The sequence below is a fragment of the Phodopus roborovskii genome, unplaced genomic scaffold (genome assembly GCF_943737965.1).
Source record: "Phodopus roborovskii unplaced genomic scaffold, PHOROB, whole genome shotgun sequence".
In the NCBI taxonomy this organism is placed as follows: Eukaryota; Metazoa; Chordata; class Mammalia; order Rodentia; family Cricetidae; genus Phodopus; species Phodopus roborovskii.
This window is the reverse complement of record NW_026126578.1, coordinates 5,663,533-5,689,661: the sequence shown is the minus strand read 5'-3', so window position 1 is coordinate 5,689,661 and position 26,129 is coordinate 5,663,533. Positions and strand designations below refer to the sequence as shown.

Here is a 26,129-nt window from a genome sequence, read left to right as displayed (position 1 = left end):
GTAGTGTAGTTCACAAAGACATACCTCATCTAAAAACTAGAACAGCAACCATCATGAGGATATAGGATATCTTTCCTTTATCCTCTCTGTGCTCACAAAGATCACTTTCAGTTATCAGTGATTTAAGTTCTATCTAAAATCAAGTGAACAAAAATAAGTAGGATGGTTTCAGCTTTCTTTTATCTGGAACATTTAACTTAATAATTCTAAGATTATTTCTTTTCTGGGGACTATTAAACCTCTTGTTTTACTAAGACACTCCTTGCTAGACTAGATTCATATTGTCACTTACCTTTTTGGTTTTGGGGTATTTAGCTGCAGCACGGATGACATGTGATCCAGTAGCTGATACAATAGTTGGGTCAGACCCAGTTAACTGTCTGTTCTCTCCTGAATTGTCTATATTTCCAGCTTCAGGAGGAGTTACTGAGTTGTTACTCCCTCCCTCATCCAAGGCAGCTTGTGAAAGCTCTGCCTGTTGTGCAATGGCCTGCTTCTGGCGTTTTAGTCTTTGGGCTGAACTGGTCCGGTACCGAGAAATTCGACTTTTCGGTCGGGGTCTAGAAGGCTTAGCTGGAGGTGGTTTGGGGATTGGTTTTTCTGCAGTTACATCCTGTAACAGTATCAGAGCCAAATTTTACTAGAAAGTTCTCTTCTCTTTTGCAGACAGAATGTCCCAGGTTACAATCCTCTTGCCTTAGATTCCGAAGTGATGGGATTAGACAAGCCACCTCTCACCCAGCATCAGAAATTCATACCTGTTTCTTATTTAGTTTACCTATTTAAAGCATTCTAAATGATAATAATGGTGAAAAAGAATTTATTGTCATTTAAAATATAATCTTTGGAGCTAGGAAGATGAATTAGCAACTAAGAGGTCTTCGCTCTTGCAGCAAAGACATGGTTCAGTTCCTAGCACCCACACAGTAGCCCACAACCTCCTCTAGCTCCAGCTTTAAGATGCCATCTTCTGGCCTCTGTGGGCACTAGGCAAACACATGTACACATACATACATGTAACCATTCACACACAAAACTACGAAAGCCTGAATTGGGCATGGTGTCACCTATCTTTAACCTCAGCACTTAGGAGGCAGAGGCAGGCAGATCTCTCAGTCTAGCCTACAAAGCAAGTTTCAAGCCAACCAGGGCTTTGTAGCAAGACCCTGTCACAAAATAAAAAAATGTAATCTTTAAGTGAAAAATTCTATAGTCTTACATCACTTAAATAGACTACAGACAAAGGTTTAGCTTAGTTAATTCTATTTCTAATTAAAAAAATATATAATAGTAAGTAAGCTAAAAGTAGCTACCTAATATAAAGTTTCTTAGTAGAAAAGGCAATTTTTGTTTATTTCCTACACTCAGCATTTTTGTTAAGCCTTAGTTATTGCTAGATCAGGGCCTAAGTTAGACTCAAATTCAAAATCACCCAACCTCAGATGCTGGGATTACATGTGTGTACCACTATACCAGGCCCTTATAGGGTGATATAGGCTTATCATGAGAAGCTCTTGAAAGGTCAGGCATGTAAGTGGGTTATTCAGAGTGTCCGTGAGGGAAATCCAATGATTTGCTTTCTTCCTTAGGGATGGAGACTCAGCTAGGTGAGATCTTCTGAATGCTCAGCATGCATTCTCATATTAAGCTACACCAAACCCAGTACCCAATTCTATGAACTCACCACCCTGCTTATCTGCCTTTGTCATTCCAATTTTGACTTCACCTAATACAGAGCCAAGTTGAAAATACTAACTTTTACCATTCTTTAGAATTGCTAAAAGTTTAGAAAAAGACACACAGACTGTAAGAGTTTTCCATCTTACCCCTGTGTGGGAAGACCTCCTTGTATTCACACCGATGCTCTGTGGGGCGCTTGGGATGGCAATATTTGAAACAGGGTTGCTAACTTCAGACTCAGGCGCTGCAGTTTTTGTCTCTTCTCCAATGGCTGTCTCTGAACTGCTGGTAGTAATCTCGATGTCTGAGTTGCTATGTTCCATAGGCTGATCCCGCCGTTTCTTTCTTTTTTCTAAATTTTCAAAAGCATGTATGATGGCTTCAACCTTCCTATCTTCCCGAGTCTATAAAAAAAAAAAAAGAAGAAATGTTCAACCAGAAGTAGCTGCAGCTATTTAGAAGTAACATTAGTGGAGCTTATCACAACTTATTCAGGTATTATTAAAGATAGCACATGCATCACTGAACTATAAGATAAAAATTTTAAATTCTTTTTTAAATATAGGAAACAGCTGTAAAATAATAAAGCAAATTCAAAAGGTAAAAAATTTAAAAATAGATGAGCTACCTTGTTATGTTTTAGTACATAAAACAACCACAACTAATTTCAGTCTTATTTTCAGAGCTCAAGAACAAAGCAAATTGTCATTATACTTTTTCTAAACACAAATAAACACAATTTACAAACTTATTTGATTCAACTGACAGAAAAAGTATCATCGCTTAGATATGAAATGTGCCCCAGAGGCTTGGAACTCAGGTGAATACCAATGAGAGGTTGTGGAAACCCCAGGAACTGGCACTTACTTACTTGGATGAAGTAAGCCACCAGGGGTATGCCTTGGAAGAGTATAATCTGTCTTTGGCCCCTTTATTTCCCTCTGTTCCCTGGTAGCAGCGAGGTAATCAATTTTTCTTTGCAATGGACTTCTGCTGTCATATTTCTGCTTGCTTCAAAAGCAACGAAGCCAGCAGACCTAACTGGAACCTGTGAAACTTAAACCCAAGAAAGCTGGGCCTCCTTTAAGCTTTTCTTAAGCATTTCTCTCATGGAGATAGAGGGCTAACAAAGTTGGTTTTCTCCCCATCCTCCCAGTAATTTGGGATTGAACTGAAGACCTTGTGTATGCGGTACAACTTTGCTGTCATCAGTTCTACTTGATTTTGGTTTTTAAATATAAAAACATAAAACAAGAAAATTTCTAATCCAACAAACTCTGGTCTTATTGCCAAGTTTTAGGAAAATTCAACTGTTAGAAGGAAATATCTTAAAAAACCATAAAACACCATGTTCGTGCCTGCATGTAAGAAAATAAATAAATAAAAAAAACTATAAGGAAACCTATTATGGTAAAATCTGAGTTAAGAGAAATGCAGAGACAGCTACTAGATGTTACTTACCCTCCTGCTTTGAGCGGGGTTCTCTTGGTCATCTGTAGCTTCTTCTTTTTCTTCTTCAGGCTTTTCTTCTGGATTGTCAACTTCCTTTAAGACAGAAGCACTATTAGATCATACTCAAGCAACATCAACCTACTTTATTCTGGCATCATTACTTCTCTACCTCTTCCTATGCTCTATGCTAGGAATAAGCCCCAGATCCTTATGCATGTGAAACAGAGTCAAAGGATGCTTTATCTTTCTTTGCACATATCTTGAGACATGGTCTTATTATACAGCCTAAGCTAGCCTCAAATTCATAATCATCCAGCCTCAGCCTTACAGATGCTAGGATTATATGTGTGTACCACTATACCAGGCCCTGAAAGGGTGGTTTTTTATATTATTATTATTGTTGTTGTTTCTTTTTAAGACACATCTCATGTGTTTTGTTTTGCTTTCCAAAACAGGGCTTCTCTGTGTAACAGCCCTGGCTGTCCTGGAATTCACAGAAATCCACCTGACTCTGACGCCCGAGTATTGATATTAAAGGCAATTGCCACCATGTCTCAGGGTTCTTAATGTTATAAATCGAAAAGAAAACTCAATTAAGTATATTCATGTTTATGTAAATAGCATTAAATGTTTTAGTACAACATCTCTAAAACAACACATGGCAACCTAAGTTCAGATATCCTCACTTGCCAGGGAGATTACCTCATGCTCATTGGAAACAGTTAATTTTTCTGGAACTTCTTGTGGTTGTGGGATATGATTCTCTTCTGGAGCCTCATTTTGTTGCTCCATTTCCAGCTCTTTCCGTCGTGCTTTTCTACGTCTGGTCTCTGCTCCAATGGTGGGAAAGCTAGGAGGGGGTGGGAGCGGCAATTCTGCAGCATTGGGATTTCTTTTCTGTATAGGGCAGTTCCGGTTTCCCTTGTGACATGCACAGTCCACTTTGTAATTACTGTGACCAAAAAAAAAAAAAAAAAAAAAAAAACAACACAAAAGTGACTCAATATTCTTGAAAACAGAACATTATAGCACATTATCCATTCACTTTATTAAAACAGTATAATAATTTTCAAGTTAGAATAGGTATGATACTTTCAATAAACATTCTGTTTTTCTGTATATCTCTACTTGTAGCCTATGTACAGAAGTGGAAAGAAAGCAAACCTCCACTAAATCAGCTTTTACTTATTTATCCACTTATTTATTTTTGAGGCAGGGTCTGGCTAGCATGGAACTCCCTATGTAGATCAGGGTAAGGGTAACCTGGAATTCACAAAGATCTACTTGTTTCTGCCGTCCATGTGCTGGGATTACAAAACTTCTAGGCAGAAAATACATTACTTGTGAAATAATAGGAAAAAAAAAAGGGGGGGGGGAGGGATTGAAAACAGACTTTTTTTTTTTTTTTTTTTTTTTTTTTGAGACAGGGTTTCTCTGTAGCTTTGGAGCCTGTCCTGGAACTCATGGTGTAGACCAGGCTGGCCTCGAACACAAAGAGATCTAGCTGCCTGTCTCTGCCTCTTGAGTGCTGGGATTAAAGAAATGCACCACCACCACCCAGCTCTGTTAAAATCTTAATTATGTCATTCATTCATGTTGGTAAAGTTTCTGATGTCTTACCAGTTACTATACTCATAATCAAATGCAATGGTGACTTCAGCATCCTTAGTAATAGCAGATACAGCATATATACACAGGTGAATCATCCCATCTGCAATCATGTGTCTCACCTGTGTGAACAAGGTATCATTAGGTTTGCCTTTAAGACCAAACTTTCCATAAATAGGAAAAGTGTGTGAGACAAAATTTCTGCCCATTTTGAGTAGTTTATTACTTAATTCCATTATTTCATTTGAAATATTATAAATTAATGAGTAGACAAAAATTCTTCAAAATAGAAAAGTCCAACATTAGAAATCAGGGTAAATTTGTTTTATATCTTAAAGATTATCTGCATTTTACTAGAGTTACAATTCTTTAGCCTGCAAACAAAGCTCTGTTGACCTTAGTGCACTTACTGTGAATGCATTGAATAAAGAATTTTAGAAACGTACAGAAATCCTCATAACACTGTTTTCCACAATCCTTAAGAGTGAAGACAAATGGCTTAGTTGGCTCTAATGACTACTACCACCACCTGGCCTCTTTTTTTTTCCAGTCCAATTTACAGACTTCTTATCTAGTTTGTCTTACTTCTTAGCAAATAATAACTTGCCTCTTCTCATTTCTGTTCTCTCTAAAGAAATGTCCTCATCCTATCTCCACATGGCACCACATTTCTGTTTCCCCCCCCCTCTGCATTTAAAGATCATACAACTAACAGCTACAGACCTTAATCTGTGTGAAGTTTTCAGACTGTTTCTTCAGTATACGTGTCCTTTGGTGGTCCATTGAAACATAAGTTGCTCAAGATTGCTTACCTCTGCATTTGGTGTACATGATCTTCTGATGAACCGAGCATCATTACCGAAAGTACGAGCATCCACACACATCTCTACACCATTGAATTTTGAGTAGAAGAGCACAAAGGGATATGGTCTAGGGATACAATTAAAATTCCTGTAATTCTCAACACAAACAAAAAGGCTACCCCATGACTACAAATGTGAATCATATGTTGACACAATAAGGAGGAGGCATTTGCAATGCCTAAGCTAGAAAACACCACAAACCTGCCTGCTTTTCATTAAAGAATAAATACAGAGCAAGGCATGCTAGGCTTGGAAAGGAGTGACCACCACTTCATATACTAAATATTTTACACATTTATTCATCCTTTTGTACCAACAGCAGACAGACATGAGTGTATTTGAATCATTAGCCTTTCCTCAGAAGCAGCCCATTAAGTAGAATGATTTTCAGAGCAATAATGACTGGTCAGCCAGAACATGCAAGCCCTCAGTACTCAATGAGTGACGTTCTTACTTTTTGAAGAAATGCCCATTGACCTCAAATTGTTGTCGTAACATGACTTTCCCACGATATTCTATTATAAGAGTGTCCAAAGCCAAATCTCTTGCAGCCCTTAGAATTTTCCGGTGCTTTTGAACACGAGTGACTCTCCCCAGCTGTAACTGAATGGAAATAAAGCATTAACATTTAAGAATACCAATAGCAATGTGGTAAACATTTTACAATGTTTTGTAACTGTTGAAAAGGCACCAATATTTTTATTTTCATCTATGTGTTATAGTTTGGAGATTAGAAAATTTTCATTTTGACATAGCTCAATTTTCCCAGGAAACATGCTCCAACTAGTGATCCCAGAAAAGGCAAGATCAAAAACAACAACAAAATAAAAAAACTTTTGAAAAACCCCCACCAATATCAGTAGAGCTATATCTACTACATGAGATTAGCTTCCTATAAATCTTTTATAATTCCAATGTAGGTTGCATTAGAAACTTCCATCTCCATTAAATAAAGACATTTCTAAAATATGTACCTAGACAGTTTAGTTACTGCAATCTGATTTTGGTCAAAGATGATCAGCAGGTAGGTAATTCATTTGTTATTCTGTAAAGAGCTCTAATTCCAATCTATTCTTGTTCTTTGGGTATTAAAAAACATTTCAATCTTCTAGTGTCTTTAATGCTCCAGTTCTTACCTGCATTTGGGAACCAATTACTGTATTATTACAGGCCAGTTCAGTCTTATTAATAGTGTCTAACATAGCAGGTTTGCCCACAAATTCCTTGTTAGAATGTAGATGTTGCTCAAGGGCATTCTGTACATCTGCACTGTACTGATTAGTGAAAGCTTCTTCATACTGATCAGTCCATAGTCTTATCCGATTTTCCCAGCCCTCAGTGGTGTTTTCATCTAAATTCTGTGTTTCAGAGGGAGAATTCTGTAGAGAACAAAGATCGAGTGAATTAATAAGAGACCATTCATAAATATGGGGGACAGGATAAGCAAGATACTTGTTTTCATTTGGCAGTTGGTATGCTGTAAGAGCAATCAGGGATCTGGATTTTGTTATCAATGAACTGTGAGGTCTTGGACAATTTCAAGTGAGAAAACTTGTCTGTCCACTAATAAAGCAAGAAATTAATCTATTCAGTATTTTTGCCCATTACTGATCTCATGACCACTGTAAAATACAAAATCATTTTCCTATCAAGATTTATATCAAATTTCTTAAATAATTCATAAAAAGGCAAAAAGGGTCTTGTTATAGTACATAAAATTTCAAAATGGATTACATTCTACATTCAGCTGTATAGCATTACAAATGGTTTGTTTTTATATTAGGAGAATGATTTTGTTTTTGGGTTACCTATTATTTTCATTATCAATACTAGTTCATAATCTTACCACCCACAGTAAAAATTACCATTTAGGAACATTACCAAACACACTTTGAATAATGTACTGTCATTCTATGTAATCTATCGTACGGAATTACTTATCCAAAGGTGTTGAAAAAACATTGGTTAACTTTATTGTTTTATTTTTAATATTTATTTTACTGGTGTGCAAGTGAGACAATATTCTAGAGGCGGTAAGAGGACAGCTTGTGGGAGTTAATTTTCTCGTTCTGCCATGAGAGTCCCAGGGATCAAAGTCAGGCTGTCAGGTTGGGCAGAAAGTGCTGTTCCAAATCTAATGGCTTGTCTTTGAGATTGAACAACCAAATGCTGTTTTCTATTCATTCTCGTAGCTCACACTTGGATATTTAGGAAATTTCTCATTAATTGGTTGGTTTAATAAACCAACTTTATAAAAAAATAGTTACAATGAAACCTTTTTTAAATTTAGATTTTAACACCTATGAGGCTATGCTGAAAGTGTAAACTAAGTGACAGTAGCGATTGGTGACTTTCTAAAGGCTTTGAAGGAGTTAGGTTTCAATAATTAGCTAATAGTAGGAAAAAAGCTCTACAGTTCAGGTCTACAGTTAGCCCCTAAATTTATGTAAGGTCCTTAGTGAATGGAATAAAATGAAATGAGCAGTTAAAATAAATTTGGCTACTTGTAGAGACCACTCTCATTAAAGAAAGAATGATTATAATGTGTCACAAAACACATCTCAGGTCTCTGAAGCTCTGTGGTTGTGAAAGTTGTCTCCTATTCACACAAGAGTCCAGACTTTCAAATTTCAGGTAAAAAGTCACTTGATATCACTGGTAACATAAATTGGTGCTCCAAATAAATACAAAGTAACCCCAATACGCTTATCCTAATTTAAGGAAACACTGTTGATGTAACAGCCAACTTAGGGGATATGAATACTTAACCAAACCACAAATTCAAACTAAAGATCTTGAACACTAAATCTTTGGGAGATATGAGATTATAAATGGACAGGGAGAAAAAGATACAAGAAAGTACAACCAAATCACTTTTCTGTTAACTTTTATAAACCAACCAGTACAACAAAGAACAAAATCAGTCGGTGTATTACTTTTCTATCCAACCGTACCTTTCTCTTCTCTCCTCTCTCTCACATACATCAAGCCACATAAGCCCCACTATTTGATAACTAGTATTACATAAATCTCTACCTAAGAGATATGCCAAAAAAAGTGCTAATTCAATAACAATTCATATTAACAATACCAATTTCCTGCTACGGTGTTATCCTAACAGCGATTCAAAGCCTACATAATGTCAGGTAAAGATTACAAAGAGAGCCTGGCTCATCAGCAGAAAAACCTCACTCCTCAGATTGAGTCCAATCACAGGAATATAAACGCAAGTCTCATTTTCTCTAAAAACTCTAATTTACCCCACAACCACAAAGGCAGCTAATGAGACAGAAATGTGAAAATATTTCATCAGATAGCCAAGAAAATCCACTCTGGAGAAAAGCTCTATGAAAACTGAATGGCAACAATTACAAACTCATAAAAAGCAGACTCCAAGATTCTCAGATCATCAATGTCAGGAAAGAAGTCTACCAAAATGCAAGACCAAGCATAAAATACAGCATCAGGGAAGGTTACCCCTTACCTTCATCCGCAAGGACTTCCGGGATCCCTCTCGAAATGCCTATCCCAAAGAGGAAAACAAGTATAACAAAACAAAACTTGGTACCAAGAATGACAGTTAAATCCATGAGATTAAAACTGAGGCACTAACCAGTACTCTATACTATCTATTTTCTCAGTGTAAGCAATACAATGGTATACCTCAAACTGTGATCAAGAAAAAGGACAGTTCAAAGGCTAATGAACACAAATATGAATTTCAATGCTTTGGTAGATCTAGACAACTAATAGGCAAGAGCACTCATCACTTAAATACTATACATATCCCTGACACTGAGCAGAAACTAATTACAATCCTTAAATTGCAGATTATCAGTTCTGAAATTAAGAAGGAAACAAAGACCAATTCCCTTTACAAAGGATGGGCAAGTGACCTGGGAGCAACTAAGTTGCTGTGATGGAAAAGAAAGAATAGAAAATACAAACAGGTTTCTCTGGAGACCTTTTATTTTTATTAAGAGCATAGGAAAGTGATCAAGACACTAAGGAAACCTAGACCATTCAAGAGATGTTTTCTGAGTTTTGGTGCTATTTTTTCTAGCTACAAGGACAAACAATCAACCTAATGACATGAGGCCAGCCAAGAAAAGAACTTCAGATTGCTTTGGGGCAGAAGTAGGAAGATGCTTTAAGGATAGTGGACGCCTAGATTGAGGCTGTAACTGATACAGGATTATACCAAGTAGAGGTAGAATTCCATACCTGGGATGGCAGTTGGAGCAGAAGAAACTGAGCCTATGGTGATGTTAAGGTAGGTTAGAAGAGAGTTTGGTCTGTTTGTACATAATATAGATCAGATGATTTTTGAGAAAAGAAGTGGCCAAACACTGGAATCAAATTTCATCAAAAAGTTTAAGTGTATTCTTGCTCAAAACTTTGAGCTATTTCAGACATACTTCTATTCAATGTATCTTTGTAATGCATACCTTGATCTTCTTCGTCTTTGGTGCTGCACGACCCTTTTCTGGACTCTTTTTCCGCTTCTTGGGTTTGGTTCTTCTAACAGTTAAGGTGATGCTTGTAGGTGTGTGCTGTGTTGCTGTGTACAACACAGTGGAAGGAGAAAGCTCCTCATCCCAGCTTTCTGTTGCACTGCTATCCCCACCTAAAAAAAAGATGATTTCAAAGTTCAGGTACTATATCAACTTCCTCCTTTCATGTGTACCATATCCAGTAAGTCGTCACTTCTACTATAACTCTACATCTACATAAATCAACATAGATCCCATGTTTCTTCTGAAAATAAGATTTTTTTGTTGTTGTTGCATTAAGTATAAGGTTTATTCTATATTCCATCTATTTTTCTTCTTCAAAGTAGTCTCTAGACTATTGTTTTTAACTATAAATGAATAACTTAAAGAAAAAGGAATTTATTTCTTTTGGTTACACACAAAATATTTTGACTAAAGCTATATATACAGTGGTTTTGTGGGGACTTTAAAGCTAGCTATGTATTATAGGAGATAATTTAAATCACAAGATATTTAATCAAAATGTGGGTTTAACCCACCTTCTGCTCACCTGATATGTTGTCCTGCTTCCGCCGATGAAGTCTAATAACCTTCCCCCTGCTCATTCCCCTAAAGAGGGAAAATAAACTTAAAGTAGTCCTTCCAGTAGCATGCAGCACATCACATCATACATGGGAGAAGTGTCTCTGCATACACTACCCCCTCCCTCCCACCTACCAAATGTTTCCAGGACATTAAATTTCATATCAAATTCAATAGCTTTAACATCAATTTCTCATTCCTTGTTGTCAGCAATTCTCACCTAGTGCAGAGAATTCGAGCCAAGGAGCACTAAGGAATCATCTACATTAACAAACACAAGAAAGAATACTTTGAGCTTTTCCCTACTAATAAGAAACCCTAATCCCAGCAACCCAGGTTTGCATTGAAATGGAACAGGATCTTACCTGCACTTGTCACAGTTGAGAAGGAAGCCATCCTGAGAAAGACCACAAGGACACCAGGTAGGAACAGTCTCTCCTTCAGAGTTCGGGCTGTCTCCACAGCGTTCCTCTACGGGCGACGGCAGGCCATTCAGGTCAGAACGAGGGATGATCGTCTGGACAGGGGGAGAAGCAGGAGGTGTCGGAGGAGGAGGGGCTCCGTAATTATGATCCTGAAAATAAGATTTTTTAAATCAACAGTGTCCAAACACTGGCCCCTCTCTCCCCTAAAGTATGGTACATATGGAAAGAAAGAAGAAAGTAGTACCCTTTGTTTTTTGGCTTCAACCAGGAAAGTGATAAAACAAAATGCCAAGGTCAACTGGGACATAAAAACAAGAACAATGATGCAGGGCTAGACGTCCGCTGGAGGCAGGGAAGTGCAAAAGGGGCAACTTCGTCATGCTGCATATAAACATTTCAAGAAAGTCACAATGTATAAGAATGGATTACAATCCAGGAAGATCACTGCTCTGGAGAGAAACAAGTGCATACTCACAGCATAAGGCAGTCCTCGACACCCATGCCTCTGAGTGGTCCCATAATTATGAGTGGAATACACGCTCTTCTCATTAACTGCTGGACTAGCCTCCACAGATTCAGGGCTGCACAAAGGCGAAAAGCAACGCATGATAGCATAACACCTACTCTTCCCTTAACTAATAGTTCACTTCCCATTCTAACCCCTTCTCTTTCCATAACCACCAGCCACTAGAATAAGAAAGAACTTAGTGAAAGTCTATTTAACATAACTAACCCTATAAATAATAGTGTTATTGAATGTGGATTTGTGTGTAACATGAAGCCAGTACAGGCAGATGTCTCAAGGCAGGCACCTGGGATACAAGGTGTCCCTAATGACAAACACAAACGTACCAGCAGAGCGGGGAGTTTCCCCTAGAGAAGCCACTCTGGGCTGGTTTAGACTCAGAACTATTCTTCTTAATTGGATCTCTTAATACTTCCATGAAACCTCACATGACATTTGCAGTGAGTGAGATGATCAAAGTGCCTTCTGCACTGCCCCAGGGACCAGGCCCTCTTCCATTCACTACCAAGACAGGATACCCTGAAGAAAGTACAGGCAAAAACAATGGCATCTTATATTTATCACACCTCTCATCTTGATGAACCCCCAAATACCTTTCACATATTAGAATTTCTCATCCACCAAGGACATGCAAGCATAGTCAAAGACACAATTGTTTAACAGCTGCATGATAATAACATGAAACTTCAAAATAATAAAATCTGAACTTGGAAGTTAGACTTGTTTTATGCTAAATAATAATTGTAGCTACCATTATGACTCACCTATTACCTGGGTCTACATGTATTAATTCGTTTAATATCTGTGATTATTAAACATGGTAAGCAGCATCTCCTTTTTATAGAGGGAAGTGAAGCTGAGGTGGTGAGATTATGTAATTTTTTTCTGAGTTCATTTGCTGATAGAGCCAGGATTTGAAACAAAGATGTCTGACTCCAAAGTCTTTTCATTTCCCATTATGCCTTGCTTGAAAGCAACTGTATTTGAGGGCCTTTACTAACCAGGCTCTTTGAGAAACCTGAGTTAGCTTTATTTTGTGTTGGCTCTGGGTGAGTAGAAAATAAACTGCCCAAGCACTTTTTTAAAATTATAGAACCAAATATATTCAAAGTAATAAATTTAACATAAGCTTTACCTGATAATAAAAAGGCATCCTTAGTGAAGGATAAAATGGGTTTTAGGGAAGGGTTAAATAGATTTTTGTCTGTTTACTTCAACTTTGTTACTTGGTTAGGTTTTGAAGAATAATTAAAGAATGTACTTGCATGACTTGACAAAAGTGAAAATAGATTATCTGTAATGTATATTAATCAGAACCAATTAGCAACTCCAAAGATCAGTATTAATGCAACTCCAGAGATTGAAGGGTTTTAGGGAATCAAATAATTCAGTTTGCTTCAAATAACCATCTTCCTGCTTCAAGATATACAAAATATGCAACTCTGAGCAGGAGTAAAGCGTGCAATTCAATGATAAGTGAGGGATAAAGTAAAATTCTGAGATATTATCAAACTCACCTAGTTTTATGCTCCACAACTGTAAGAAGGGGTCTTATTAATAACAGCAAAGGTCATTTCTAGGTGAGGAACTTAGACAGAGTAAAATATTCTCTGTTAGTGAAGTGCATGCACTTTAGTAATTGACAGGGTCTTCAAAATGGGAACTGGCAGTGGGGGTGACTGGGAGGGAAATATATCAAGAATGCAGGTCAGTATTCTTGAGAAAAGGATGATCTGAACATGGGTCACTGAGGCAACTGGCTCAGGATTAGGAAACAGGTAGAGTTTCCTAAATGAAACCAAAGGCAGACAAGCATTAATAAAATGAAGGTAGAATTTAGTTTCTATGATGGACAGTTAAAAGAAAGTAATGGATTTATACATTGTTATTGATTATGTATGTTACTAGATAAATAATTGAAAGGGTTGTACATATTTTTAGGTAGAAGATTTTATACCGTTAAACAAATGGGGTGAAATAAGACATTTTATTAGAAATGAATTTTTTTTTTGTGGGACAGGAAAAAAATAAAAGTTGCATGAAAAAAGATGGCCATGGAGATGGAGCTATGTTGGTTATATCTTACCCATCTCCAAACTGGGTAAATATGTACATATGCACTTCATGTGCAAGTCTAGGGAATAAAAATAAAACGTATAATGTGGAGGTTAACAGGCCACCCTACTGTACAGAAGCTTGTCATCAAGCACAGCATTTAAAGCATTGCTATGCATGTCTAATCTAAAATTTAAACAAATCTTTAATGAGGAAACTTTATAATATCTACACTGGTTAGGGATTAAACAATTACACATTGATATACACATTGATTTTTTTTTTTTTATTTTAAAATACAGATTAAAAATGTAGAGAATCAAGACCTGGGAATATAGCTCAGTGGTAAAGTGTTTGTGTTTGCTTATCTAGTCTGCTTGAGGATCTGGGTTCAAGCCTCAGGACCATAAAAAACAACACACACACACACACACACACACACACACACACACACACGTGCAGAGTATTAGGATTGCATGTCATTATTAAACAACCACTTTATGCAAATAATTATATCCTTTTTTCTTCTGTGATTAAAATGTTTTAACAGTTGAGCATACACAGAAAAACTGGGCTCACAACAGATACAGTCTATTGATTATGTTCAAACTATGTGCTACTATGACACATCTTAGAAAATAACTGAAATTTTGTCATATAAGCGATGCAAAGATCTTTTTTCGTTATATTATATCTAGAAGTTTTTCTATAAGTGTATGTGTGTGTACTGTAGGACCTAAACTGCTACAGAGTTAATAATTTCATGAGGCACGATAGGGACTTCTTTCTTGGTTAGATATGTTGCCTTTAATACCAAGTTTGCTTAGAACAATGCTTAGGCATGATGAAGAACACATATTATTAATAATTAATAGACTAGCATATAACCAAATGACATCAATGCCCTTTGTAAAACTGCTCAACAAGAAATGTGAAATTGGTTGTGACCATAAATAGTACCAGAACTTGGGACAGACTAAATTAAAGAGTTCAGGAAGTCTTAGGATATGGCACTACAGTCATAGTACAAACCAAACTGCTTTCATTCTTGCATTACTCCTGGATTCCCCAGTATATGTGTGTAGCTACTATTATACTTTGAGGGAAATACTAGTTCTAAGAATGATTGCTTTGGGTCTTTTCCTTATCTACCAATCCCAAACCTACTCATTTAACCTCTTTATTTCTCATAAATATTAATAAGGTCTATTTATATATCCTATGTTAATATTGCAACAGGTTATTATCTGACTAAGGCCTACAATTGAGTGGGCTATCCAATAACACAGGAAGACTTTTAAGTACTTTGTTTTGGGAAAGAGTTATACAATACAATTGAAGTCTCAACTAAACCTTGTTGGCATGCAAAATCCCAAAACAAAACAAGCAAACAAACAAAAAACACACAAAACCCAGAAAAACAAAACCCAAAGAACTAAACCAAACCCAACCCAAAACCCCCAAGCAGTAACAACAAAATACAAAACCCCTACTATAAAAACAAGTCTTTCCTATGCCCTCCCCACTCCCATTGTTATATGGGAAGAAGCTTAAAAAACAAACAAACAACAACAACAACAACAAAAAAATCTTTTAATTCCAGACTACCCCAGAATACCATATATATATAACTTCCTAGGGTAGTTTCATGTCTTCCTCTTTAAGGAACCCAATAAACAGTCAACAGTAGGCAGCTTTATGAAGAAAAATATACATGCTCTTTAATAATGTCCTCAATTTTAAAGAACCACTATGAACAAGGGACGCCATTCAACCCAGAATTCTGGAACAGTTGCTTTGCTTTGCTGAAGGGGAAAGAATTCCCAGGGACTGAAAATGGCAAGAGAAACGGGAATTAGAGCAACACCCACCTCACTCAAGAAGTGGCTGTGGGATCAAGAGTCTGAACTGGACCTGAACATATTCAAAACACCAGGATTTTTCCAGCCCAGACCCTAATCCCTGGTACTGCCTGGAATAGACTTGGCTTCTGGGGGTGTGCTGCCCCCTAGGCCCCTTGGGTCTCTTTCGCTGGACTTTCACATCCTGGTGTAGTGCCACTTCGTCTTGAAAGGTAGGGGGCTTCCACTTCCTTTCTGTAAGCAAGGAAGATTGGGTACAAGGGAGGTAAAAGGACAAGAGGGGGAATCTGTGAGCTGGGGCAATCTTGGACAACTTAAAAGAGAAGGGATACAAAAGGCTAAAAAATTTTAAACTGAATAATATATAAATTGTATAATGAAGGCCTACCTTCATTGTCATTTGGCATTTAAATTCTTCAAGAACTGAGTCTATTTTAGGGATTGGGCTTTGCGACAAATTCTGAATTCCTAATGCTGCTCTTAGCTGAAAAACAAGTTTGGTACCACTGACTTTGAAGGTCCTCTTTCTAGGCAACAAATATTATAAAAACAGATGATACAGCTCTCCATGTCTTCTACCCCAGAGTGAGCTGGTTAAGCAGAGTGCCCATATAGTTTCAGCCCCTTTACTCTAGAATAATGACAAGTACATAGGAAGAGGCCTTCAAAGAAAATCAGTTGGAAAGAAAACCTATCTCTCTTATCAGAATCGCTAACGCTTTAGAAGGAGGTGGTACACCTACTTCATTTCAATCTGTCCCACCCATAAAACAGGAAAATGTAACCACTGCTTTGCAACTTTGATTATATTTATTATTTACCCAGAAACACCTCCTTTAAAGTTTCTTTCCTCCCCCTTCTAATTCCTTTGTCCCTCCAACTTGGGGTGGGGGAAGGGCAAGCCTAATGTTTTCTGAAGTGGGATAGGTTTGAATTAAGAAAATATTACATATAGCTTATTAACTGCCCAGAAGAAATCCATCCTCACACAATCTTGAAGCAATCCTATTATTCAGGAAGTAGCACTTACTCTGATCCAGCAGCCATATCTGAGTAGGATGTATCTGGTGTGGTGACTCCCAGAGGGATTGCAATGCTCATGACGTCCAAGACAGCAGAATGTGGAAATCACGGGGTCCAATTAATGGAGACTGACCACTCAGAGAGTGGGGGTGAGCTGCACAGCCTCAGCCAACATGTTATGGACATGAGGAATCCTGCCACAGAAAAGGAAAAAAAAATAACCACTGACAAGAGTTCTTCAAATTTATCTTAAACCCTGTAGTGTTTTTCTACTGTTTTAATAAGCCTTCTGTGTGTTTGTAGAGTTATGCAGTACATTCATGTCAAGTGTGTAGGCTTGAGAGTATTCATGTATACATATGGAAACCACAGGAGGATTTTGGTTCTATGACTCTCAAATCTTATTCAGTATTTTGGCTGGCCAACAGGCTTGGTCTCTATTCCCACCAACACTGGTTAGTGGTATGTGAAGCCACATCTTCCTGTCTTTTACATGGATACTAGAGATTTGAACTCAGTTGCACAAATGATATTTATCCATTGAGTCATCTCTCTAGCCCCTTGAATAAGGTTTTAAAGAATAAACTAAGTTTTTTACTATGCACTCTAACTTAATAATGTTCTATAACTGAGGTTAGTAAAAAGTCATGCTTACTTTAAAACTTCTATTTTAATTATTTTCTTTTCTGCCAAGGGGAGTGGGGGGAAGCCTGCCTGGCCCACTAACAATCACATGTTCCTCTCTAATTGCCCAACAGAGTTTTCCAGTAGTCTAGGATATACCAAACAAGCTTTAAGATTCAGGACAGTTATCAGAAGTATCCTCGTTTACTCCTTAATAGTTCCATTTAAACTTTTCCCTGGGCAGTCAAGAAATGTAGCTTTACCAACACTCAGTTGTTCCTTCTAAAGTAAACCCAATAAAGATAAATCAGTTGTTTATATTTGATTAGATAGCCATTTCTATGCTTTGACTTGTTTTTAAAAAATACATTTATATATACATATGGGTGTTTTCCTTGTCATGTCTGTATACTAAATGCATGCAGTACCCGCACAGTCCAGAAGAGGGCACCGGATCCCCTCAGACTGGAGTTTCAGATTGTTGTGAGCTGCTATGTGGTGCTAGGTATTGTGAACCCAGGGTACTTTAGAAGAAGTACCAATGTTTTTAGCTGCTGAACCATCTCTCCAGCCCCTCTCTGACTTCTTTTAAATAGTCTTAACTAGTCTTGGAGAAGATATAATTATCCAAAAAACTGTATCTGGGCAGCAATATATACTGATAGATATGAATAAGCTAAACATGTGTGGGTGCAGAGGATATATAGAAACCTGTTACTTCCTGCTCAATTTTGCTGTGACTTAATAACTGCCTTTAAAAAGTATACATGAATACTTTTTCTCTCTGAAAGATAACATAAAAACTCTAAACATTTTATGACAAAGATTAGCGGATTTTTTTGCATTAAAAAAGCAACAAACAAACAAAAAACAATGAACATACTCTGATTTGGTAACCATAAGTTAGTATTATTTACAAAGAAATAATTTCATTGAATAGTAAGTAGGGGGAAAAACAATTAAGGAAGGCATCTGGAGGTAAAAAAGTAGAATCGGCATGACTCACATTAGTGGTTTCACATTAATGTAAAAAGAGCCACTAAAGCATCAAACAAGAAGTATTTTATGTGGGTGTTCAGAAGTCAATATAAAGTCAAATGCCTGGGCTAAAAATAAAAAGGGTCTCTTGACTGATACATTAATTTATGCTAAGACAGTGGAAAGGAAAAAAATTATCAGCCAGGCAGTGGTAACACATGCCTTTACTCCAAGCACTTAGGAGGCCAGACTGGTCTACAAGGTGAATCCTAGGACAGCCAGGACAATACAGAGAAACCCTGTCTCAAAAAAAAAAAAAAAAAAAAAAAAACCAAAAGTCAAATAATTATCAACACTAATTAAAATGAAAAGCATAAGATACAGAGATTTTAAAATAGTTATTGATTTGAGATGTGAATTTTATTTTTATAAATAACACAAGACTAATGTGGCTAAGAAAATCGATTCTGAGTGGTGAATCAGCCCAAGATTTAAGACTACCTATACTTTTGTACCATTAGTTTAGAAGACTACCACAGTTATAAACTAAAATGGTTTTCTGCAAGACCTGAGACTCTTCAAATAGGGTATGATAAAATAAACATCTTCATTCAACTCAGGGTGGCACTGTTAGACTGAAAATTGAAATCAAATAAAGTCAACTTTCCTATCTACTTGTCATATTTCATGATAGATGTGACTGGTCCTCTTGCTGTCTTTGGACCAACTTGCCAATAAATGCCCCACCCCAACAAGAATTCTCAAACAAACAAGCCAATGGGAAAATGACATAAAATTTGTAAATGACAAAACAAAGAGACCACCTATAAATAAACCCAAAGGGAATACTAAAGGGTAGATATTCCTTCTAATTTTAGCAGTTAGATAATTTCCATTAAGAAAAGCCTAGCAGTTGTTTGATCAGATAATCAGAGGTTCATCTCATGATAACCTCGGACTAGTCAAGGGATCCAAATCATGTGTTCTTTTTCAGAAAATGCTCAGAAAAGAAATGACTCATCTGTGTGGTTGTGGCAGATGCCTTTAATCCCAGCACTCGATAGGCGGAGGAAGGTAGATCTCTGTGAGTTTGAGGTTGGCCTGATCTACAGATTGAGTACTAGGGTAGGCTCCAAAGCTACACAAAGAAACCCTGTCTCTGGGCCAAACAAACAAACAAATGATAATGACTCAACATTATTAACTATCCTTGGCTCCTTTGCTATAGTCACCACTAACATGCAGTCATTAAAAAAATAAAATAAAATAAAATACCCATCTAACCACCCATCTATGCTGACAGCTAGCTGCCCCCCCCCGACAGTATAGCTTGAAAAAGATATAATACAAGGCAAAAATGTTAAAGTTAGTTCACCTCCTTTTAAGAAATGAGCAAATTAACTGTGGTCATGGTGGCAAACACTTTTAATCCCAGTACTTGGGAGGCAGAGGCAGGCAGATCTCTGTGAGTTTCATACCAATCTGGTCTACAAAGTGAGTTCCACTACAGCCAAGGCTACACAGAGAAATCCTGTTTCCAAAAAACAAACACAAATTCTGCATAACCTAATGAAATCCTAACCCAATGACTGGGTGTGGTGGCATACACCTGCAATCTCAGCATTCAATAGGCAGAAGAATCAAGAGGGGCCAGCTTGAACTACATAGTGAGACCTTGCCTTGAATGCAGTGGTGAGATGTTAGACCAGCTATTTGGACAACTGATACACACCTTTAAGAAAGGTTAAGAAATTAGCTACTTAATTTCTCTTCATAAAATTTTGCCTCTTATCTAGCTTTATATAACTATACTACTGCTACTGTTCTGATGAAGGCAACTGTAATAGGCCAGCTTGACCATATTGTTCTAAATTATGCTTCCATTAATAATGACGTTTCTTTTTTAAAATTTATTTATTCATGTCTATGGCTGTTTCAGCTGCATGTACACCTGCACACCAAAAGAGGGCATCAGATCCCAAAGGACCACAGTTATAAAAAGATGTAGGTTCTGGGAATTGAACTCAGGACTTCTGAAAGAGCAGCCAAAGCTCTTAACTGCTGAGCCATTTCCCCAGACCCCATGATGACGTTTCTTAATTCAAATTTTGATAATACGAATATTCTCTTTATACAGTCCCTTCCCTGAAATATGATGTGAAATGTAGCCACTTAAATGTTAATCAAAGAACTTTTCCTAGACCATATATACACAAATATTTATTTAACACTATCTTGCATAAGAATTCAGACATTTACTCTGGTTTATCAAGTTCATAGAGTAACTATTCATTTAATTTCATAGTTTGCCCTGAAAAGAGTGTAAGAACTCCCTAGACAGAAATAATTTCAAGATATCATTTATTTCATTACTTAGATTCTTACCACTAAAACATATTTTTACCCATTGCTATAGTTCCAGTGGCTAAATACTATGTCTGACACATCAAAAGAAAACATTTACTAATAGAACTCATCATGGTAATCAAGATCTGCATTTACTAAAATTCAAATACAACAACTGAAAAGATTTAGGGCAGTCACCTTTGAGGACCCCTCCCCAATTATCTGCCAGGAGCCCAGAAGACCAAGAAAAGGCTAAGACACAAATTAGTATATGCAGAAAAACTGTTGGGCTTACAAAGTGCAGACCTACAGATTAATGATAACTTTGTTTGCTGTACTGCCTTATTAATCACTTTACTTTCCATTTAGCACAAAGCCTAATCTTTTAACTTGCACACCCCACTGTGTACAAAATAAACTAAGGGCAGGAAGGAAATGGCCTTGATTTCCAAGGTGACAAGATACTGTATCATAGCCTGTATCTCTTCCCTTCAAATCAAAACTCTCCTGTTTCCCAAGGGATCCTCCTCAAAGGCTTTTTTTTCTCCTTCTTGGGGGGGGGGATTATTCTTCACCAACCATCACCAAACTTAGTAAGTAACTTTTCCTTTTTTTGAAAAGTCTCTCTGTAGCCCAAATCAGCCTTGAATATATCCTGCTGGCTCAACCTCCCAAATGGTATCATAAGCATATGCCACCACATCTGGCACAGACCTCTTTTCATCAAATACTGGATTTACTCTAGACAAGGGCCTAGCAAAAGCATATTAAACTATGACTCCTTTCTTCTCCCTTATTCCATTCTTGAAAATGGGTTGGGGTACGTTTGAGGGTGGGAGGGGGAAAGTTAATCAGTTCTAACTGTGGTCAAGTCCATCACTTTTCTGCATTCCCCAAAGGAAAACAAGTAACCTCTAAGATTTGGAGAAAAGAGAAAGGGATCAGTATTTCTTAAATGTCAGTGTTCTCTCCACAAAGTCAAATACAGTATTGTTCAGAATGAGCTCTCCATACCTGAAATATTAATAGGTCATAAATATGGAAAAAGAGCTGTTCTTGAGTCACCAACCATTAAAGGGCATACAACTTCATTTTTTTTTTTTTTTTTTTTGTGGATTTCCATTTCTTAAAAACCTGGAAAACTACTCTTTAGAAATATATTTTCAAAAGTATACTCAGAATTAAAAAGTGAAAAGTATGAAGGTGAGAGTAAAAGGAAGAAATAAAGTAAGCCAAGTCTTTAGCAGCAGCAAGTAAGAAAAGGGATAGAGGCAAAGTAAAAATGTAATCTCACCCTCCCATCAATTAACAACTCTATAAATATGGGATCCACAAACCCAGTCTGTCTTCCAGTACTAAGTAGTCTTTTGAGAGTCACCATTTACATGTAGTTTCTAGAGTTTTAAGAGATTTCATAAGAAATATTATCAGACAGGTGAGGCGGAAGCAGCTGGGTGAAAAGAGTCCAATAAACAGCCAATCCAATGAAAGAAACACAGAACAAGACTGCTTTAGCCATCCTGTGAAGAGGGCTGGCAGGAAGAGAAGTACAGCTTCAGAAAGAGCAGGCTTCAGACAGTCTCTGTACTGAGGCTGTAGACCTTGGCTACTCTCCCAGAGATGATGCAATCCTAATGAACAAGATCTGCTGCCAGACAAACAATTGTTAGCAGTCTTTGCAGACAGCAACTCAGCCAAGAAGTAAGCTCTGATCAGCTTTCCATAAGCCACCAGAATGTCAAATTTCTTCAATTTCAGTATCTGATAAAACGAAGGGAACATCCGGCCCACATACCCCACGCCTCCCCCCACTCAGAATGTTCCTTTGTCTTTCCCCCATTTTCTTTTTTGGATTTACAGTATCTACTACTCATGATTAAATGTAAAATGAAAGACCAAGAACATTTTTACTTTGATGAACAGAATTCTTTCAACATGTTAATGACAGTATGTTTATTATCGTTATCTTCCTCAGTCTCCTAAGAAAAACCTGGAACATAGTGGGCTCATGAAGTATGGAAACTGCTATGAAATCTGGTGTCCAATTATGAGATAAAAATTAAAAATAAATATTTAAATTAATCTAAGGCCAGAGAGGTGAATGTTATATTTCTGAAATTATATGGAACTCAGTATATAAAATAATGTCATCTAGTAGAAGTAAAAAAGATAATCTACTCTTGCTTAGGCCAACATGATAGTCAAACCATGTAATCTTTACAATGTTATTCACAATGCTCACTTTTCTAAGGGGCAGAATTATAGTATGACTTCAGATCTTACTAGAGTCAATGATTATAATCTATTAACTTATGACTCAAACTTAAATATATACTCAATGTAAAAATCATCCCCAGCATTGTCATCTTAGTCCCAATTTCTTTTTCAGTTTCATCACCAGATTTTTCATATAATATTGCTTCTTACACTGTTAAAGACCTTAGGTTAGTGAAATCAGCTAGCTAGAAGCCACAAACCAAATTTCCTTTTAAAACAACCCTCTTAAACTGGGAATAATATAAATTTGAACTCAAAACTCAAAACTAAGACATACCCTGAAATCATTATGTTCATCCCCATATCTACATGATTACGCACAGCTCTGAAAAATCTTTAGTAGGCTAATGAATACTTACTTACTTACTTAATGGGAGAAAAATTTAAAAAAGGGATTGGTTATGTAATTTGGTAGGGTACTTGTCTGGCACCACAAAGCCCTGGGTTCTATCCCTAGCCTGGCACAAACTTGGTGTGATGTTAGAGGGATTCAATCCCAGCACTTGGAGGTACTGGCAGAATTATCAGATATTCTATGTTATTCTGGGATACATATAGAAAAATTTAGGTCAACCTAAAATATATGAGACCCTATAGTTAAAAAAAAAAAAAAAAAAAAAAAAATCTCCAGAAAAAATTGCACCAAGGTTTGAAAAAAGAACTGGGAATTTTACAATTTAATCTCTTAATCTGGTTATCTAAAATGCTATAAATGTAAATTGAATTTTTTCTTAAATTAGTTTTTCTTATGACTATAAATTTTAAAAAAAGAATGGGGAAATTTTCTATTAGGATTTTCTACTAGGTTTGAAACAGGGGTTCTTTGTATAGCCTTGGCTAACCTAGAACTAGCTCTGTAGACCAGGCTGGCCTCAAACTCTGTCCCTCTGCCTCTGAGTGCTGGGATTAAAGGAGCATGCCACCAGCACCTGGTTTATAGTAGGACTTTTAAATGATGACTTTTACCCTCAACAATTCCTACTTTTGTTTTTAATCCTATACTTATTATTTTTTTAATCACATTACAGTTCAAAATGCAAGTTTTACCTATACAATCAGCTTTCTGCAGAACTCATATACTATTTGAATTTCTAGCCAAAGCTCATATATTGCAAACAGAAAAAAAATTACTAATACCATAACATTACTTTTTACCTTTGGAGGAAAGGATGATTATGAAAAAGGATTACACAAGGAGCCAGAAAATTTGTGATGTCACCCGCATTTTAGTTTGATGACTTCAGAAACATCGTTATTACACAGGTCTCTACAAGGTCTCAAAATGAAATATTCATTTTCTTTTTTCCTGTTTCAAATTTCTGTGAATCTTGGCATACTCTCAACTGGCTTGGCAATTTACATAATGTCTCAAGTCTGTCCAACAAAAAGAATACTGTCCAGCTGACTCTAAGATGCACAGGGAGAAGAATTTGCAGCAGTATGTTTACACAGCTTCATAGAGTTAGGTCAGAATCTATGAAGATAGAGGAACTACAATTAATAACCTGAATGTGGCTAAAAACAGCTTTTACTTTTCCCAAACTATATGTATTTCAATCCTGCTATGAAAAAGAAATGTGGAAAACATGACAAAGAAGTAAACAACCCCACATTAAAACCCCAACAAGAAGTACAGGCTGGGCATGGTGGTAAAAGCATTTATTTAATCTCAGTTCTTGGAAGGAGAGCTCTATGAGTTCCGTCAACCTGTGTTACACAGTAAGACCCTGTCTCAAAACAAAACCCAACACATAAACAGCAAAAGGGAGAAAAAGGATGCACATTATTTAAACTTCTAAGAATATTCAGAGATCTGGTGAGAAGTTAACCTACTTATAATGGCTATGATAGAGGCTGAGCTGTATGTAGTAAAAGAAAAGTAGGGAATGTAGTAGGGTAAGACCACACACCATGACAACAAACTAAATAATATTATCTTAAATTAGCTGGACTCTGTAAGAACTGTGTTCTAATATAGTCCAGAATATACTCTTGTTCTCTATCATGGTTCAAGATCAAGGTGAGAAGGAGAGCCCTATTTGAGAACTTCACATCCATAAGCTCTGTCTCAGTATCAGAGAAGAGTGGAGACAGACTAACCCTGACCACTGTTGGAGCGAGCAGCTCACAGACCAGACACCTGTACTTTCCAAAGATAGATACAACATTAGGTTCTTTGACATAAGGAGAAATGAAAAGATTGCTGTTCACTTAACAGTCCAACCAGTCAAGCAGAAGAAATCTTGGGAAAAGGGCTGAGGGTGCACAAGTATGAGTTATGGAAAAATAACTTCTCAGATATTGGAAAAATATTGAGATTCAAGAACACATTGAACTGGGCATCAAATATGACCTGAGCATTGGGATCTATGGCCTGGACATCTTGTGGTGCTTGGTAGGCCAGGTTTCAGTAACACAGAAAAGAATCACAGGACAGACTGTGTTGGGACCAAACAAAATTAGCAAAGAGGAAGCTATGTGCTAGTTCCAGATGAAGTATGATGGGATCGCCCTGCCCGGCAATTAAAATTTTATTCAAAAGGTCATTAAAATTCTTGGGGAAATGAAGAAAAAGTGAAAAAAGAAAATTTTAGGCTTCTAATAATCAAATAGAGATTTTATCCTCAAGGAATTTAGATTGAATTCTATACTCAAGATCTCTGAGCTGGGCAGAGTGGTGCATGTCTTTAAGCAGTCAGGAGGTAGAAGCAGGCAAAGAGCTCTATGAGTTCAGGACCAGTGTGGTCTACACAGCAGAGTTCCAAGTCAGTCACAGGCTGCATAGTGAGACCTCATCTCAAAAACCAAACCTAGTATCCAACCAACCAACCAACCAACCAACCAACCAACCAACCAAACAAACAAACAAACAAACAAAAAAGACTTCTGAGGAACAAACAAAAGACTTGCTGAGATTCTATCCTACTGTGTTCTTAACCATCAGATGATTTTTAAGAATTCTTTCATACCAGCAATGTTCTTCAGAAGGCAGAAGAATCTCACACTCATATATACTTGCCTCCTTTTAACAAATTCAGAACTTTTTTTAATTGTCAAAACCTGAAATATAGACAAGTTTATCTTTTCTAGATATTTATTTACATATACCAGGAGGCATTACAAACCCCATAATTGTACTGATTTAGACAAATTCTACTTCACAAAAATACAACTTTAGGACTTAAAATATTTTATGATTTTTTGTGTGTGAGCACAAATTCATATGTGTTTGCATGTCAGTGTATGATGAACATCTGAAGTTATCATCCTTGTTTAAGGCAGAGTCTTCTGTTCACTGTTGTGGTGTATATAGCTGGCCTGCATATTGCTAGGGA

At 36.9% G+C, this 26,129-nt stretch overlaps 1 protein-coding gene and 1 pseudogene across 15 annotated transcripts in view; one reads left to right on the top strand and one right to left on the bottom strand.

The window, feature by feature from the left end:
- The window catches only part of Setd5 (SET domain containing 5), a 79,775-nt gene that overhangs the window by 31,338 nt on the left and 22,308 nt on the right, over positions 1–26,129 (bottom strand). For 2 of the 15 annotated variants that reach the window (XM_051203607.1, XM_051203606.1), the window contains exons 2-15: positions 16,577–16,763; positions 11,579–11,684; positions 11,044–11,252; positions 10,647–10,705; positions 10,052–10,230; positions 9,088–9,126; positions 6,740–6,982; positions 6,058–6,206; positions 5,553–5,670; positions 4,753–4,862; positions 3,835–4,084; positions 3,142–3,225; positions 1,827–2,084; positions 293–613 (exon numbers count right to left, since the gene is read on the bottom strand). In XM_051203607.1, coding sequence (XP_051059564.1) covers positions 293–613; positions 1,827–2,084; positions 3,142–3,225; positions 3,835–4,084; positions 4,753–4,862; positions 5,553–5,670; positions 6,058–6,206; positions 6,740–6,982; positions 9,088–9,126; positions 10,052–10,230; positions 10,647–10,705; positions 11,044–11,252; positions 11,579–11,684; positions 16,577–16,647 — 2,196 coding nt within the window. In that variant the 5' untranslated portion in view covers positions 16,648–16,763. Of the gene's footprint in view, positions 1–292; positions 614–1,826; positions 2,085–3,141; positions 3,226–3,834; positions 4,085–4,752; positions 4,863–5,552; positions 5,671–6,057; positions 6,207–6,739; positions 6,983–9,087; positions 9,127–10,051; positions 10,231–10,646; positions 10,706–10,898; positions 10,940–11,043; positions 11,253–11,347; positions 11,485–11,578; positions 11,685–11,955; positions 12,149–15,555; positions 15,781–15,934; positions 16,031–16,576; positions 16,764–26,129 lie in introns of those variants that run through there. The other 13 variants (XM_051203603.1, XM_051203609.1, XM_051203615.1 and 10 more) reach the window with 13 other exon arrangements.
- LOC127236143 (60S ribosomal protein L11-like) lies at positions 24,799–25,321 on the top strand (annotated as a pseudogene).